Below are 16,062 nucleotides of genomic sequence, written 5' to 3'. Positions count from 1 at the left end.
ATAGACTATTTAGACACGTAGTAGGAAACCCCAGGGGTACTATTGTGTTCCTGTTGACATGTATGGTTCTCTTTGCACATGAATCAATGAAAGGACAAAAAGTTCCACCTCACTTTCAGATGTATAGTTGACTTCAGTTCTTTCAACAATGCCAAGATAAATGAATATCTTCACCTTATCTTTCAACCAGTTGGATACTAAAGAAACAACTGAGAAAAGTGGTGTCATATCTGGGTCTGACCGCCTCTTTGGTCTAGTGGTACCAACGCTGTCAAATGTTAGGGACCGCTTGCCACAAATCACCGATACAAAATTGGCATGTGACAGAGTGTCCCAGGGTGTTCTAAACCCATTTCAGACCTCTGCAATGTTCGAATCCTCAAATGGATTGCTTGTACCAACGGTGTCAAAAGTTAGGTACCGCTTGCGAGTCATCGCCGCTATGAAACTGGCGTGTGCCGGAGTGACCCAGGGTGTTCTAAACCCATTTCCGGCCATGTTTGAATCCACAAATGGGTTGTGCTATCCGGAACTCAACTGTTTACATATGCAAACAAAATTTTGACATAATCCGGCAACTTATATGTATCATACGAGAAGCGTTCCATGCTTAACCTTTAACCTCGGCAAGCTCTCGACAAACACTAAAACTGTTACCGTCACTCATGGGCTGATAAAATCTACACTGCTGAGGAGTAGCCGATATGAGACTAATTAGAAACCTATGTTGTTGTTTTTCAGTTTGCATTGCGGCCTTTAAGTTTGTCATGTGGGATAGTGGTGTGCAAAATAGAAAATCAAATGTTTTGACATAACTGAATTTGGTTCTTTTCAGAGATTGAGAAACGTCAAGCAAATACTTTGAGGTTTTGATAATCTTCATGGCATCAATTCCACTTAAATACTTTATGTGAATACAAAGAAAGTCGTTCCTTGATTGTGTTAAGGACTTTGCTTAATCTTTTGGATTAAGTGCTTTGGCATTTGGCCCTGGTGAGATTAAAAGATTAGTTTGGAACGGTATCAGTACTTGTTATATCTGGACAGTATAGTTTCATGGGAGTACGAAACAATACAATTGCCCCAAATTGGTGCACAAGACTAACAATATCAATGTCATTTGCCTACTAACGTGGAACTACAGCCTTTGTTTAGCTGTATAGTGAACTGTATTTAAAGTAGGAAAACATTCAGGGCATGAGTATATTTTATATATGTTCAGCACCTATGTTATGGCTGATCCGTATTATATTTCTTTATGCTAATGAAGCAAAACAAATAATGTTTTTGGAAAAAAATCATATTTATTGATAATAGGACATTTCATTGGTACATATCACAAATTAAAATGTGATCAAGCAAGAGGAGGAACTAGCATAGAGTAGCCAGTGGTGTTTGCAAGAACTTACAGAACAGACGCTTCAATGCCAATTTCTAAATAAACAAATTAGTCAAATCTCAGAAGAATTTCATGGAAGAAGAATATCTAAAGTCAATTATAATATGTTTCTGCAGTAAACCACAAAAGTCACTCAGAATTGTATAGTCAGCGTCACTGTACACAACCTCAACATAGTCACAGTGCTGTGGCATAAATTCAGTCAGACTTGATTAGTGTCGTATCAAAACCACCCACAGTCACACTGATGTGGCATTATTCATTCAGAATCATCACTTTCTGAGGTGAATCTGTTGGTTGTTCACGGGAGGCTTGTTCATCATCCGGCGAGTCCCTTGTCTGACATGTCTGAGCAAGATCTTCTTAAATGTAGCTGGTGTCAGATTGTGAAATCCAGGTACCTGAAACAATTCATAACATCTTTAGAAACTTGTTATTCAACAATTAAGATCCACACACATATTTAAAAATGCAAAAAGTTGTTTTCTCGAACAGTGAGGTATTGACCATTTATCTTGCAACTGATATTTAACCAATCTTTGAACATGTAAATAAGCCATTGCAAACAGAAAAGTGTTCAGAAAATACAAAAATGTATCTGGTCTTCTAAAACTACCTGTGTCCATGTGGTGAATCGAACCCGGGGTTTCGGAGAACGTTTTACCCACTAGGCTACCCTACCACACCAATTACAAAAGAAAGTACATTAGGATTTCAAACAATAGATATTCTCACCAAATTCATTCATTCATTATTTAAAGCTATATTGAAATTCAAATTTTGACAATTAGAATGAGGCTGTAGAAGTATTTATTATGGATATTTAATATCTATCATTAATTGGTATTCCGACAGTGATAAGAAATTCATCTGAAAAGCACAACCTCAACTAAAAACTATGTATATTAAAGGGGCCAGTCATGTGGTTTAAACATATTTTTTATTTCAAAAGAAATCTGGATCGGTAAACAAGCCATACTTGCTCATGTAAATAACTCTCCAGGTAATAACTTTACAACAGCTGGTTACATGTAAGACATGTACATCAGATTATATGTAAGATAGTGCTAAACATAAACATATTAAATGCACAAATGAAATATATGAAGCCAATACAAGTGGTGTCTGTGAAATTAGATAATGCAGTTATCCATTACTACATGCATAAAATAAGGCTACTCTAATCTTTTGCTTCGGACAAAGAAATCGTGAACTGATTTAAGAATAGTCATGTTTGTAGAACTGCTAACTAAACTACTGCCATGTAATATCGTTTTTAAATCATACCCATGTGTGTAGAAATACATAGTGTTTCTGATATTATCGTATTTTTGACAGGTATAGAAAAAGTGAATTGCGTCTTCAAAGTGATACCTACAAGTGCAGTCTGATATAGAGATTACTACACGAGTGTCTAACGAGCGAAAGCGAGTTAGATACGCTTTGTAACAACGAGTTGTAAGATCAATGGTATCTGACAGGCACGAGTACAGTAATCTGTTTCTTACACACCCTAAAATCGCACCTTTTTAGCATCGAACCGATGAATTTTGTCTATTCTCATGATTGCAGTAGCGCATTAATACATAACACCTCTGTCATGCTTACTACTAATAAATAATGTGATCCTACACAAAAAGGTTTCCGTCATATATGTGGATTATCAAGGCGATGATGAAAATGCAAACTAGACAAAAACCAAGAACACGCTGTGTGCCAAGTTGAAAGTTTACACCTCAAAGAAATTACCAAATATGTACAACAATGTTTACTTCCGTATGACATCACTACCGATGACCGACTTTTACAAAATGGCGAGTTCACTGACAACAGTACGCGGGATTTCCAGAGGAGGTTTTCGTTGATTGAGGGATCGTATACACATAAATGTGTCACGTAAGTAATCAGAAACATTCTGACAATCTGCGTACTGTTATTTGTTTACCATGTTTTCCAATGTAACAAAGAGAATTAGTCAGAAATGCAGACAACTACCGTCATCGTTGTGCGTGATTTAGCGTCAATCATGGCGTCACACAGGACGGAAACTTTTACGGCTTCTGTCGAATTTACCACATCATTGTAATGTATATATGTGTAATTCCCTAATTAGTGCAACGATACTCTTCCCATGAATATTCTCAAACGCGTGAATGTATGCAACAATTAGTCGAAAGTACCTCTAAAAATGCTACACAGTGTAAAATCTGAATTTTGCTTTGTTTACATTTCAGCAAGTACAGTTTTCCGAGCACAGTTTTCGTTTCCATACCTAATCTATTTCGCATGATTTCATCTAGATAAGTTGCATTCGTGACAAAGACCATCTATCCATTGTTTCGAAAATGTATGAGGAATTCAGGGATACATGTATAGCAGCTGAGTTTGAAATATACCTGATCGAATAGGCGTCTCATAACCGGCATTTTGTAAACACAATCACATATGGCGGGACGTACACTTCGGCGTTCGTGTATGCGTATTTTCCAAAACATTCTAAACGATTCTAGACTTATCAGCGACGTTTCAGAATTATCATTAGTGATGTGATACCCGTGATCACTAATATGCTATTTTTCTACTTTAATTATTCGAGTAAATATCCGATATTTAGATTTCTAAACACACAGTAAATATTTATATAACGCCGTGAATTGTGATTTGGCGAGATTTGCAATGTACCTAACTTTCAGTCACTTTCAGTAATTTTGAATTGCCTAAAATGACAGTAAATGATATACAGGAGGGGGAATTCAAAACTGTGAAGATTCTTCGTGATGTATTTTGAATTTTATTCGATTTCGCAGTGAGGGTTGAAGAGAAGGGACATATGTGTCGCTGTGGCAGCCAGCGGGGTATAATTACACTGTGAAAAAACCCGATAATGTTGACATAACAACAGATAATGTAACTGATAATAATAACAAACAAACTCGCAGACGAAGACGAGTTTGTTTATTTTTATAATTAATTACACGGTCTTGCTGTTCAATACAGACGTAGGTGAGCATTCGACTGAAGCACGAGCTACTTATGAATGACTTACACTCAGGAAAGTAGTCCGTTATCATCTGACCCCAGGTCATCACCATGGAGTAGCCAATCACGGGCCTGGAATTCGATCTCACACATATGTTTGATACCAGTTACCTCAAATGGGTTTCTCACCCACAGGTGTGTAAGAAATGTCTGATACATGTCGTCTGAACTTATCAGCGTTCAGGTCACTGCAGCAGCCGAGCCTAAGGCGACAGTGGATAATTTGGCATGATCTATGACCGTATTTTAAGTAAAAAATTATAAATAATTGTATCAGAACGATTAATTAAGGATTTACATTCTTTTAATGAGCAAGAATTAGTAACTTCATTAGGTAGAGTGTTCCATAGGTTAATCGTATCCGGGAGAAATGATTTAGCATAGCTCTGAGTTCTACATTTGATTGTTTGTATGTTAGATCTATTTCTAAGGTTATAATTGCTATTATCAGAGACTGGACGTTGAGGTATACAAGTGAAATACTGTTTTTCATTTTGTTAAATGTAATCAATTTAAAGCGAAAGTTTGTTTCGTTATAAATTTTAACATGACTGGTACCCCGAGCCGCCCCACAAATAGTTCTCAATTCGTCCAAATGTAAATTCTCGAGTAACAATGATTGTTCGTTTGAACAGTTGTCCCAAATATCACAGCAGTAGTCGAAGTTTGGTAGGATAAGAGATGTGTACATAGTTTCAAGTGTATTTCTTGTTAGACTGTATTTACAGCTCCTTAGGCAGTTGATCATTGGACGAATTTTTCTAATAATTTCGTTAATATGTATTTTCCATGAACAATCAGATTGAAGTGTCATTCCTAAATGTTGGTGACTCTGTACTTCTTCAATAGCAGTTACTTTCGTCTAATGCCCTAGCAATAAAACTATATAGGTAAGTTAGTTGTTAAGGTGTGGAATCGCCTGGCACGAATCCCGACTGTAAATTTGTCAACAATTCGTTTTCTCTGAAAAAGTTAAACACATACTTGAATATACACATTTCAAACATTTTGGCTAAGCGACATGTGAGAGCTACAGGTCTATAGTTTGAGCATTCATGTACATCGTCTTTTTTGTGAACTGATGCTTGTTTCCAAACACACGGGAAGGTTTTGTTTTTAAGCGACAAGTTAAATAATTTTGTCAGGATCGGAGCTAGACGAGTCGCTGTTAATTTAAGTAACTTGCCGTAAAAGGTGACTATGCTTGTCGTAAAAGGCGACTCGGGTGGTCAGGCTCGCTGACTTGGGTGATGCATGTCATCGATCCCAATTGCGTGGATCGATGTTCATGATGTAAATTACTGGATTGTCTGGTCCAGACTCGATTATTTACAGACCGCCGTCATATAGCTGGGATATTGCTGGGAGTGCGGCGTTAAACAACAAACCAAAGCAAACCAAAAAGATGTTATCTATTTTTAATTCATGAGCTCTTTTGGCTATCCTGGCTGATGATATTACTTTATTCCTGCAAATCACAAATTTTACCCAATCTGACAGACGATTTCTGTTTTAAGCAATTTTGTGAACACGATTAAATTACGTTTCCTATTTATCCATAGAGGATCCTTTGTTCGTATTGTGACAGTTTTAGTTGGAATGTATTTATCAAATATGTCTTTAAGTCTACAAGTCAGATCTTCAGTGATGATGTTAATATTATCAGATGAGAATAGGCTATCCAGGTCACACGTAATTTCTTGGTATAGTTTCTTTTATATGAACAAAAATAGGGCAGTGATCTCTACAGATTGGATCAAGTACACCAGAAGACCTTACATTCTTTACACAGGATACGAATATTAAATCAATCAAAGTTTTAGAATTAGAGGTTATTCTTGTAGGATCTGTATTTATTTGTTTTAAACCGTACATAGTTTGTAAATGTTCAATCTCTTTGGTGGTTTCGCATAGAATATCTAGATTGAAGTCGAAGAACTATTTCTAAATGGCACCCCTATCAAAGTTGTGAAGGAGGCCAAGTTCTTGGGAGTTATTTTTGATAACCATTTAACTTTCCTCCCACATATTAAATACCTAAAAGCTGAATGTCTGAAGGCACACTATTTATTGAAAGTAGTTTCTAATTCAAAGTGGGGAGGGGATCGAACAACCCTCTTACACTTGTATAAATCACTGATCTGTACAAAACTTGATTATGGCTCCATCGTTTATTGTGGAGCCTGCAAAATTAATTTACAAAAACTAGATACTATACACCATCACGACCTGCGGCTTTGCCTTGGAGCCTTTAGAACGTCTCCCATTCACAGTCTATATATAGAAGCAGATGAGCCTTCTCTTAAACAACGCCGTCTAAAATTATCCCTACAATACATCACGAAATTATATTCTATTCTAATCAGTCAAATCCAGCTTTTGAATGTATATTCAATCCTTTCTACGAAGATCTTTACAATAAGAAATCAACACTCACTCCACCACTCGGAATCAGAATAAAATCTGCAATATCAGCTTCTAATATTAAACTCCAAGATATAGCTCCTACTCAACTTTTCTCATCTCCTCCTTGACAAATGGTAAAGCCAGATGTAGACCTTACATTCACAAAACTAACGAAAAAGATACTAACCAATTTATTTACCAACAAGAATACAATCAATTAAGAAACAATTATGACGCTTATAAATCTATATTTACAGATGGATCCAAGGATGGTGGCGCAGTTGCTAGTGCCAATTGTCATTGGATCCAGAACAATATCTTCACGATTACCTGATAACAGTTCCATATTCACTGCAGAAGCAAACGCCATTTTTACAGCACTTAAATATATCAGAAATCAATCTAAACATAAACAATTCATACTGTTTTCAGATTCTCTTTCATGCCTTCAGGCGATTAAAAATATGTCATCCAAACATCCACTTGTAATCGAAATTCTTAATTTAATTAATGATCTTGCTACTGGCCAATATGACATCGTCTTTTGTTGGTTACCAAGCCATGTTGGTATCATAATATTGTTAACACAATGGATGCTGCTGCTGCAAAAGCAGCACTCAACAAATCTGTGACAACACTTCTGACCCCATACACTGATTTTAAACCCGTGATTAGATCTTACATCAGAGATCTAATGCAAAAGAAGTGGGACCCCCAAGTAGGTGTCTATAAATTACATGAAATTATACCAAATATAGGTTACACCTACTTGGGCTGTCAGTCCAGCTTTGAAGAGGTCATTTTGCGGCGATGTTTTGGCCACTCGAGATATACCCATGAGTATTTGTCAAAAGGCGAGGATCCTCCGTTTTGTGTCCCGTGTGATGAAAGAATCACGGTCAAGCATGTCCTGCTTGACTGTATTGAATTTTCCATCACAAGGGATAAATATACTGAACCAAATTAAAAACTAAAGCTAACATTTTGACCAGTTATCATTGTAGGCCCTTATTGTGTATTTAAAAAGTAATGACCACGTATTTTCTTCAGATAACACCCGTTTTTGTGCAGGTGAATCGATCAAAGTCATGTGCACAGCACTATAGTGGCAAAGGTGTTATTTCACGTGCAACTGGTCACGTGGCCGTAATACCGCACGTGTTTTCAGCCATAGTTGTAAGCAGTCATTAACAAAAAAAGAAAAACACAAGTAAACAAAAGTCTTTACGGACAATTGTCATGCCACGACTTTAAAATGTGCAACGTGAACGTGCGTGCCATTAGGCATGTTGCAGACGGGAACGTCCGTAACTGAAGTCGCAAGGACGATGGGTTGTAGTCGATGGATTGTTTATGATTTACAGACGCGTCTACAGCAAACGGGTACCACCGCTGATCGCCCTCGGCCAGGTCGACCACGTGTGACGTCAAATGTGTTGTGTTGTTCATTAATGCTTACTGCTTTTTTTGATATTATCAACTAGTTTTAAATTTAGTCTGTGATGTTCTAGTTATTCTACTGTCCATCGTTGACAGCTTTTGATTTAGTCAAAATATATGTATCATAAATGTACCATAAATGTATAACTTCTTGTCATGATATGTGTGAAATACTGTCCATGTGACTTTAAATAATAACTCACTCACTCACTTAAACATGTTTCAGTCAAACATATTACATCGTATGATCCAAATTCTGCGCTTAGAATATTCAATTTATCCCTGAGACTACGAACATTTAGGTGTATAATATTTCAGTCTTTTAGGTATTTAGGTCCAGGATGAGGGTGGACATCTCCGCAGCAGAGGAGTAGAAAAAAGAAAAAAACTGGTAATCGCAGATTCTACAAACATCGAAATTTAGAAATATGTACAAGAATCAGAAACTTAAATGAGTATTTAACATGAAGTGTAACTGCAAATGTACCCACTGCTTGTCTATATTGTGATATGTCAACCGACATCGAATGTTAGTATGATAAACAAAGGCACAGTGGGTCTCAAAAGAATTGGACAATCATACAGACACACACAAGCTACAGCTATGGCTCGGTACAAGATACATAAATAAGCACTATTTTGGTTTTCTTTTCTTGGACAAGAAACAAGTGCTAAAAATTCATGTTTTACCGGCATTGGTTGAAATGACATTTGAATGTAAAATAACTAATATTTAAATTTCATTTATGCTAAGAAAGAAATATTTTAGTTAGCCGTTTTGTTCTATGTATTGTATTTCTAAAATAATGATTACTCACTGTTGTTGTGTTTTGCGAGCTCCAGCGATGAGGGCACTCGTGAAGAGCAACCTCCTCGTGGAGAGTGCTTGGTAGCGCTAATAGCTCTTCTCCCGTGTGGACTCGGGGTAGAATTTGTCCACAGCACCCCATTGCTGGTCGTAAAAGGCGACCTAATCAGGCGATATGCGTATCATCAACATGCGTATCATCAACATGTCGACATCTTGTGTGTAGAGTGTCTGGGATATTCTCTGGAAACTGTAGGAGGAGTTGATTTCACAAGCTTAGTACCCTCTGTGGGACGGACAGATGGACGGACGGACTGCGCCACGACATAATCCCCCTTCGGCCATTCTGGCCCGGCGAGGGATAAAAAAACGACACCTACCCGTTTTCGTTATCACTCACAAAGCTCCCTTTTTCTATCAAACCAAAATATTTCAACATCGGAGTATATGATTACATCCCTAATCCCTAATCAAATGTAGCGGTGAACATATGTCCTTTTCAAAATATTGCCCCTCTTTTGTCAGACAAACTAAAATTCAAGTACAGTAATGACATTTCATTTGCAAAGAAATTACGAGGGAAGGCCCTTAAACATATTGAGGTGCCTTCAACATTGACAGTCCCTCTTGGAGGTTCATAACTCTTTTGAACCTCTAGATGTGGCGGCCAACCAATCCCTGCTAATTACAGCATGTTCTCCAATTGAGCATCCATGAGTTGCTCTCCCAATTTAATCCAATGGAACTGTTGAGGACTTCGGAACAATTCAATGATCTTCAGCTATTGAGTCTGCATTTTGCTTTCAAGAAATTTTCCTTAAACCGACCGATAATTTTGATTTAAGGCAGTACGATTCTTACCATTGCTTTTCCCCACCATGTAATAAAGCAACTGGATGATCCTCTGTTATGGTGAGGCAGGGCGTCATTCACAGTCCTGTTCCTTTCAGTACCGCTCTTCAGGCTGTTGCATGTTACTTAAAAGTTTAAGTCACTCAGGCTGTTGCAGTATGTGTAACATTAAATATTGTTTTTACTTTGTGTTTTTGTATGTACCACCATCGTACTCTCTCCGACAGTCTGATCTTCAGGCACTGTTTGACCAATTCCCTAAGCCCTGTGTTATCATGGGAGATCTGAATAGCCATAACCCACTTTGCGGTAGTAGTGACATCAATACTAAAGGCAAATTACTTGAGGATTTTTTTCTTAAATAACGATTTGTGCATTTTTAATGATGGTTCTCGCAGATATCTCTATCTTGCAACTGGCACTTACACTTGTCAGTTGTAGATTCTTATTTACTCAATGAATTTGAATGGTCAGTCTATGATGGCCTCATCTACTACCTTGATAGGAGTACCATCTAAAAATATATCTGGATCCTAATGTGGTTTATATTTACGACAAAAGTGAATACAGTTAGTTTTGGATTTAGAAAATTTGAAAGCCGTTTCATTGGACCATTTTTGAATTTTGTTAAGACAGAGCTGAAGCTGTCTTTCTATTGAATTCATATTCTTACCACAGCAAGAAATGTTGAAATCGTCCACAAAAAGTGAGCCGTCAACGTTATTGTTTAATACTTTAATGAGACTCTGAATTCTTATGCTGAAAAGTGTGACTGATAGGTATGCTGCCTTGAAGGACGCCCTGATCTTGATTGAAATGGTCAGACAGGGTAGAGCCCACTCATACTTGAAATTGTCTGTTGTTTACAAATGGAGATATAAATTGAAGTTCTGCCCCTCAATCTAAATTCATGCGAATCTTTTTAAATACCATGTTTCCACATTGTATCATATGCCTCCTCTAGATTGAAAAAGATTAATACAGTATTTGTTTGTAAAAAATGATTCTAAACGCACCATACAGTTAGGATGGGGTGCAATGCCATGCAACTATCAAGTGTATTCCACTCAAATAGTAAAGTATCCCATTCTAAGTTATACTTTTTCAGTCTGTAACCTAAATCTCTTGTTTTTTGCTTTATGGAACGTTCCACAATAAAAGCAGAGTCGTTCAAATGTGATTAAAACAATCGTCTACATTTGATGACACAAGCCCTGATAAATACACAAATACTACTTCTTACAGGGACCATGAGAGTAACATCACCATCAACTACTGCAATTCAGCAGATATCACAATCAGATACCTATTTGAAACAGCCAATCTGCTATCTGTAGTAGAAGATCACAAAACCTGGTTCCAGAATCATGAGCAATGGCTACCCAACCACCATAAGCATTTCTTTATGAAGAACTGTGTTTGTTTGTTTGTTGTTTAACGCCGCACTCTGCAATATTCCAGCTATATGACGGCGGTCTGTAAATAATCGAGTCTGGACCAGTCAATCCAGTGACAGACGCAATTTATGAATAGACAGGATACCAGGTGGTCGTCAAAAGGTGGACGTATCCTACCCCACCGGTTGTCGCAATCACAAACACATACGATAGTAAGAATAAATATGGTAAATTTATGACATTTTTTCTCACAGATTAGGAAATAATTGCAAAATTTTAGGAGCAAACAAATGTACTTATTGTATTTTGGAAGGGACAAATATGGAGGTGGGGGAGGCAATCTTAGAAACGAGACTATCTGTGTTATAATGTTACTCAATAATATTACATAGCTTAAAGAACTCTATATTTACCTGTTCAAGTACAAATGTATTTCAATGTGTAACTATTTTTAAATTAAATAAATGATATACTCTAGTTGTTGTATTCCTAAATAGATCTAGATTACAATCAATATCCATCTAAAATTTAGAAGGGATAATTCACTCAAGATTAGGAATGGAATAATTTACGTCATGACAGTTAGGACGATTAACTGGAAATTACATGATTTTGTTTTGTTTGTGTTTGTTGTTTTACGCCGCACTCAGCAATATTCCAGTTATATGACGGCGGTCTGTAAATAATCGAGTCCGGACCAGGCAGCCCAGTGATTGATATCATGAGCATCGATCCACGCAATTGTTTTGGTGGTTGGTTGGTTTGTTGTTTAACGCCGCACTCAGCAATATTCCAGCTATATGACGGCGGTCTGTGTTACAAATAATTGAGTCTGAACCAGATAATCCAGTGATTGATATCATGAGCATCGATCCACGCAATTGGGATCAATGACATGCATCAACCAAGTCAGCGAGCCTGACCACCCGATCCTGTTAGTCGCCTCTTACGACAAGCACAGTCGCTTTTTTACGGCAAGCATGGGTTCTACCTATGGGTTCCTATTCTACCCCGGATCTTCACGGGTCTGATTGTGTATATTTAGGATATTAGTATACATATTCTGACATAACATTTTGCACTTTCCTTCTTCTCTTCGGTCATATCACACAAAACACAAAACGTGCCTCTTCTTCATCGGAGGCGCCTGCTGCCCCTGGTCAGCAATTGGAGTTATCGATCCATGACCCCTCAATGCTCGCTCACCTCACAGGAATGTACACATGTCCTTGCTGTCGGGAATTATATCCTTTGACATTGTGTTTATTACACGTTATAAAACATTGGAATGGCCATATTTTACTATAAAAAATACTTACTTGATCTTAATATTGATCTCTGACTAATCTTTTTCAAACGCGGGGATCCATCCAAAAATCTAATTTTAAAAAGCATTGGTAATTTTTGTCATTTTTTTATTCGTTATCTTTACCTTTGCCCTTCTGAAAACGTTTGCATTGAACACAACAAAACATTAGCAACGGCGACTGTCAAATTCAGAAAATAAACATAAAGCAGTACCGTTTCTGCTGCTAATACAGAATGTGATCAAACTGATGCTGGCAATAGAAAAGAGAAAGGTTACACGAAGACCTTACCGTGTAGGTAAAGTAACACCAAGCTCAGATACTGCACTTTGAAAAACCATTTTCAGAATCCATACAGGTGTAAAGGACCAGTTAACTACAACACTACTTTAATTTGCAGGTTAATGTGCTGTTAGAAAGACTCATTGTGCTGTCACTTATATTGCCTCCTTGTACCAAGCAGGTGGTTGTGTCATCATGGAACATCTTGGACGTTTTGAAGGTAAGTGCCAAATGGATTTATTTTTCAGTGTACAAATAATTAAGACACTCTCAATTGTGGATCGAGACTTACTTTGGGGGGATATAAAATGAACCTATTTTTCACGACTGAATGAAGTACAGTGTAGTTATCCGACATTTCTGTATTTTGAGCATGAATAAAAAAACAAACCTTATTTAATGAAAATATTGCTGTAATCTTTACATTGAATTTCATCACAATCGATCAAGGGTTCCGTCTGAATACCTCGAAATAGCTTTGCACAGAACTTTTACCTCTCAACTTCGCTCGTCACGCCGAAGACCCGGGTTCGATTCCCGACATGGGTACAGTGTGTGAAGCCTATTTCTGGTGTCCCCCGCCGTGATATTGCTGGAATATTGCTAAAAGCGGCGTAAAACCATACTCACTCACTCACTGACTCACTATACCTCTCAATTCAATAATCAGTATATCAGTTTGACGGTAATATATCCATCACATTTGACTGATTGAACTCACAATTTCAAACTGTTTACACATGCAATGTGAGGATTTTGAGATGTATTTCTGGAGAGTTGTTTGAAGATATATTTGTAAATATTCGGTCAATTTGGGAATATCTTTGTCTAAACCTGCTTGTGTTTCACTTAAGATATTGTTATTGTTACACCAGGACTGGAGGCGTCTGTCTGGAATGGGAGTCAATACCTTACATAAAGTGTCAATGAGAGATATTTCCCTGGAATTATCTGGTTCATCCTTATTACCTCCCTTAAATATGGGACAGATTATGCTTTTCTCCCACTCCTCAGGAAAACTGCAGTGTGAACTTTTTGTTTTCAAATGGCATCGTGTACTAGTATTCATACCGTTCAGCCATGGAAGCCGTGCAAATTAACACTTGTCAGAGGGGTACACAAAGTACGTGATCTACAGTTTTCAGACTTTCATTTTGTTGCAGGCTTGAAGGCTGAGTGGGTTAGATCGCTGAATTTGTGTGCTGGCGATTAGGTGCCTCACTCTGGCACTACTGGCAGTGTGTGTTTGAATCTTGAATACTAGAATCTGTACTTTACTTAGAAAGTGTTATCCCAAATATAACATTTGTTACATTTAACCTCTTTCTTAATGGCATCGTGTATTCATACTTTTCCAAAATAACTTGAGGTAGTTCCTTGCAATAATCAGCTTAATCCTTTCTTTCTTTTAATAATCTTCTCGTTTGGTAGATAACGTCTCAAACAATCTTCGTAGAACTCTGAAGTTTTTAATATCCAGTATAAAGTCTCGGTGAGCTCTAAAAGCTGCATATTATCTTAGTTTATTAGTCTCTGAGTCTTCATCCGACCATGGAGGTTGCTTCTGTGTTGTTATAACGTAAGTCAAATAAATACCCTTTTAGTGTGACATACAGAAGAATTGTACAATTATATCACTACCCTTCTTTTGTTATTTATGTCCACTTCACTCAGAGACACAAGAAAATTGATTATCATCATTTCATTCTTATTTCTCCACTGTTGTCAAAGTAAATCGATTGTTACTATCTGACACACATATTACACTATGGTTCCTTCGATCATGTTGATACACCCTTCTACTGACGATTAATCTGTTGAGAAAAGACAAACATGGTTTAATGTTGTAATTGCAAGAATAAAATCATTAACAATACTTAGATAAAATGCAATTTACGCCACAAATTGGGAAGCCACACCAAAACCAAAACTATCCAACCATGGTTAAAATTTCACATTGACTGCCCTACATTTTAGGCGACAGTCTTTTTAAATACCCGTTCAGTCACAACAAAAGACGTCTACACCTGACCCAAGTAATCTTAAAGAATATATTTAGAGCTCACAGCTTACACACAGTCCAACTTATCTCCAATACACGCGGCCAAACCAACTTAAATGTGATTTTGACAACGTATATACTTTTTAAAATGAAATACACCTCATAAATGTCACATGGGCACTAGTCATATGAAATTGTCCCGTGTGACTCCTGAACCCGACTGATTGATCATGAATCTGTTGGTTAATGAAAAGGATTTGTGTTTGCATGCAAACCTGGCTTGTCTACTGAATTCGGTTCAGACTAATTAACATTTAAGGGTTGGTTGAGATGTAATAAAGCTTCACCCTTGTCAGTCTAATGTATATATGTTCACCTCGAAAGTAAATTTATGTATACTATCTAAAAAGCTTAGTTTTTCATTTGGTACTATTTGTTCAGGAAATATTTCTTTGAACAAACTTTTCATTTTCCACATCCTCGATTATCCAGTGTATTCTAAAGACACCTCTAAAGACACGTCACTTCTTATACCAAGATATGTGGACAAAGATCGAACAAATCTATTGAATGTGGAATAATTCAAGAAAATATCCAGATCAATCCAAGAAACGCAGCCTTCCCCGTCGTCCTATACCAAGTGATATTTGATAGAGCTTTATGAAAGGCAGTTCTGGTACAAACACAGAAACGCGAATACTATTAACATTTATAACTTATTTTTATTACAGCAACAGTCGAGCAGCTTGTAAGTACCCATGCATATTCCCCCCTTGATAAAGTAATGATATTGATGTGTATGTTATCATAATGTTCTAATCGTCAGTTGGCTTTCTATTTTCTCTGTCTCCATCTCGTCATTTATGACTTTATTAAATTGTTAATATCTACATCAATGTGTACCAAAAGTAGGTAAGCATGACATGTTTGATGTTGTCATTATTCACTCATGCATGTATAATCATTAATTACTTACCTGAAGGTCTAGAAGCAGTTTACTTTCTGTTGGTAGATATGTGTTATCTCAAATTGACGTATTGTGAGTTACAATGTATTGATAATACATTTAATCAAAGAGCATCTGCAGATAAAATAATTTAACAACATTAACATATCAATTCGTGATCAAA

The 16,062-nt window shown here is 37.0% G+C and overlaps 1 protein-coding gene across 13 annotated transcripts in view; it reads left to right on the top strand.

Moving 5' to 3' along the window:
• The window catches only part of LOC124119213 (protein mono-ADP-ribosyltransferase PARP15-like), a 162,804-nt gene that overhangs the window by 67,419 nt on the left and 79,323 nt on the right, over window positions 1-16,062 (top strand). For 6 of the 13 annotated variants that reach the window (XM_048387058.1, XM_048387057.1, XM_048387054.1 and 3 more), the window contains exons 2-3: window positions 13,049-13,150; window positions 15,664-15,680. In XM_048387058.1, coding sequence (XP_048243015.1) covers window positions 13,126-13,150; window positions 15,664-15,680 — 42 coding nt within the window. In that variant the 5' untranslated portion in view covers window positions 13,049-13,125. Of the gene's footprint in view, window positions 1-8,602; window positions 8,676-13,048; window positions 13,151-15,663; window positions 15,681-16,062 lie in introns of those variants that run through there. The other 7 variants (XM_048387056.1, XM_048387055.1, XM_048387050.1 and 4 more) reach the window with 4 other exon arrangements.

This window comes from Haliotis rufescens, unplaced genomic scaffold (assembly GCF_023055435.1).
Source record: "Haliotis rufescens isolate VD_foot unplaced genomic scaffold, xgHalRufe1.0.p SCAF_64, whole genome shotgun sequence".
NCBI lineage: Eukaryota > Metazoa > Mollusca > Gastropoda > Lepetellida > Haliotidae > Haliotis > Haliotis rufescens.
Note: the sequence above shows the minus strand (reverse complement) of the source record. Positions and strands in the feature narration are given on the sequence as shown.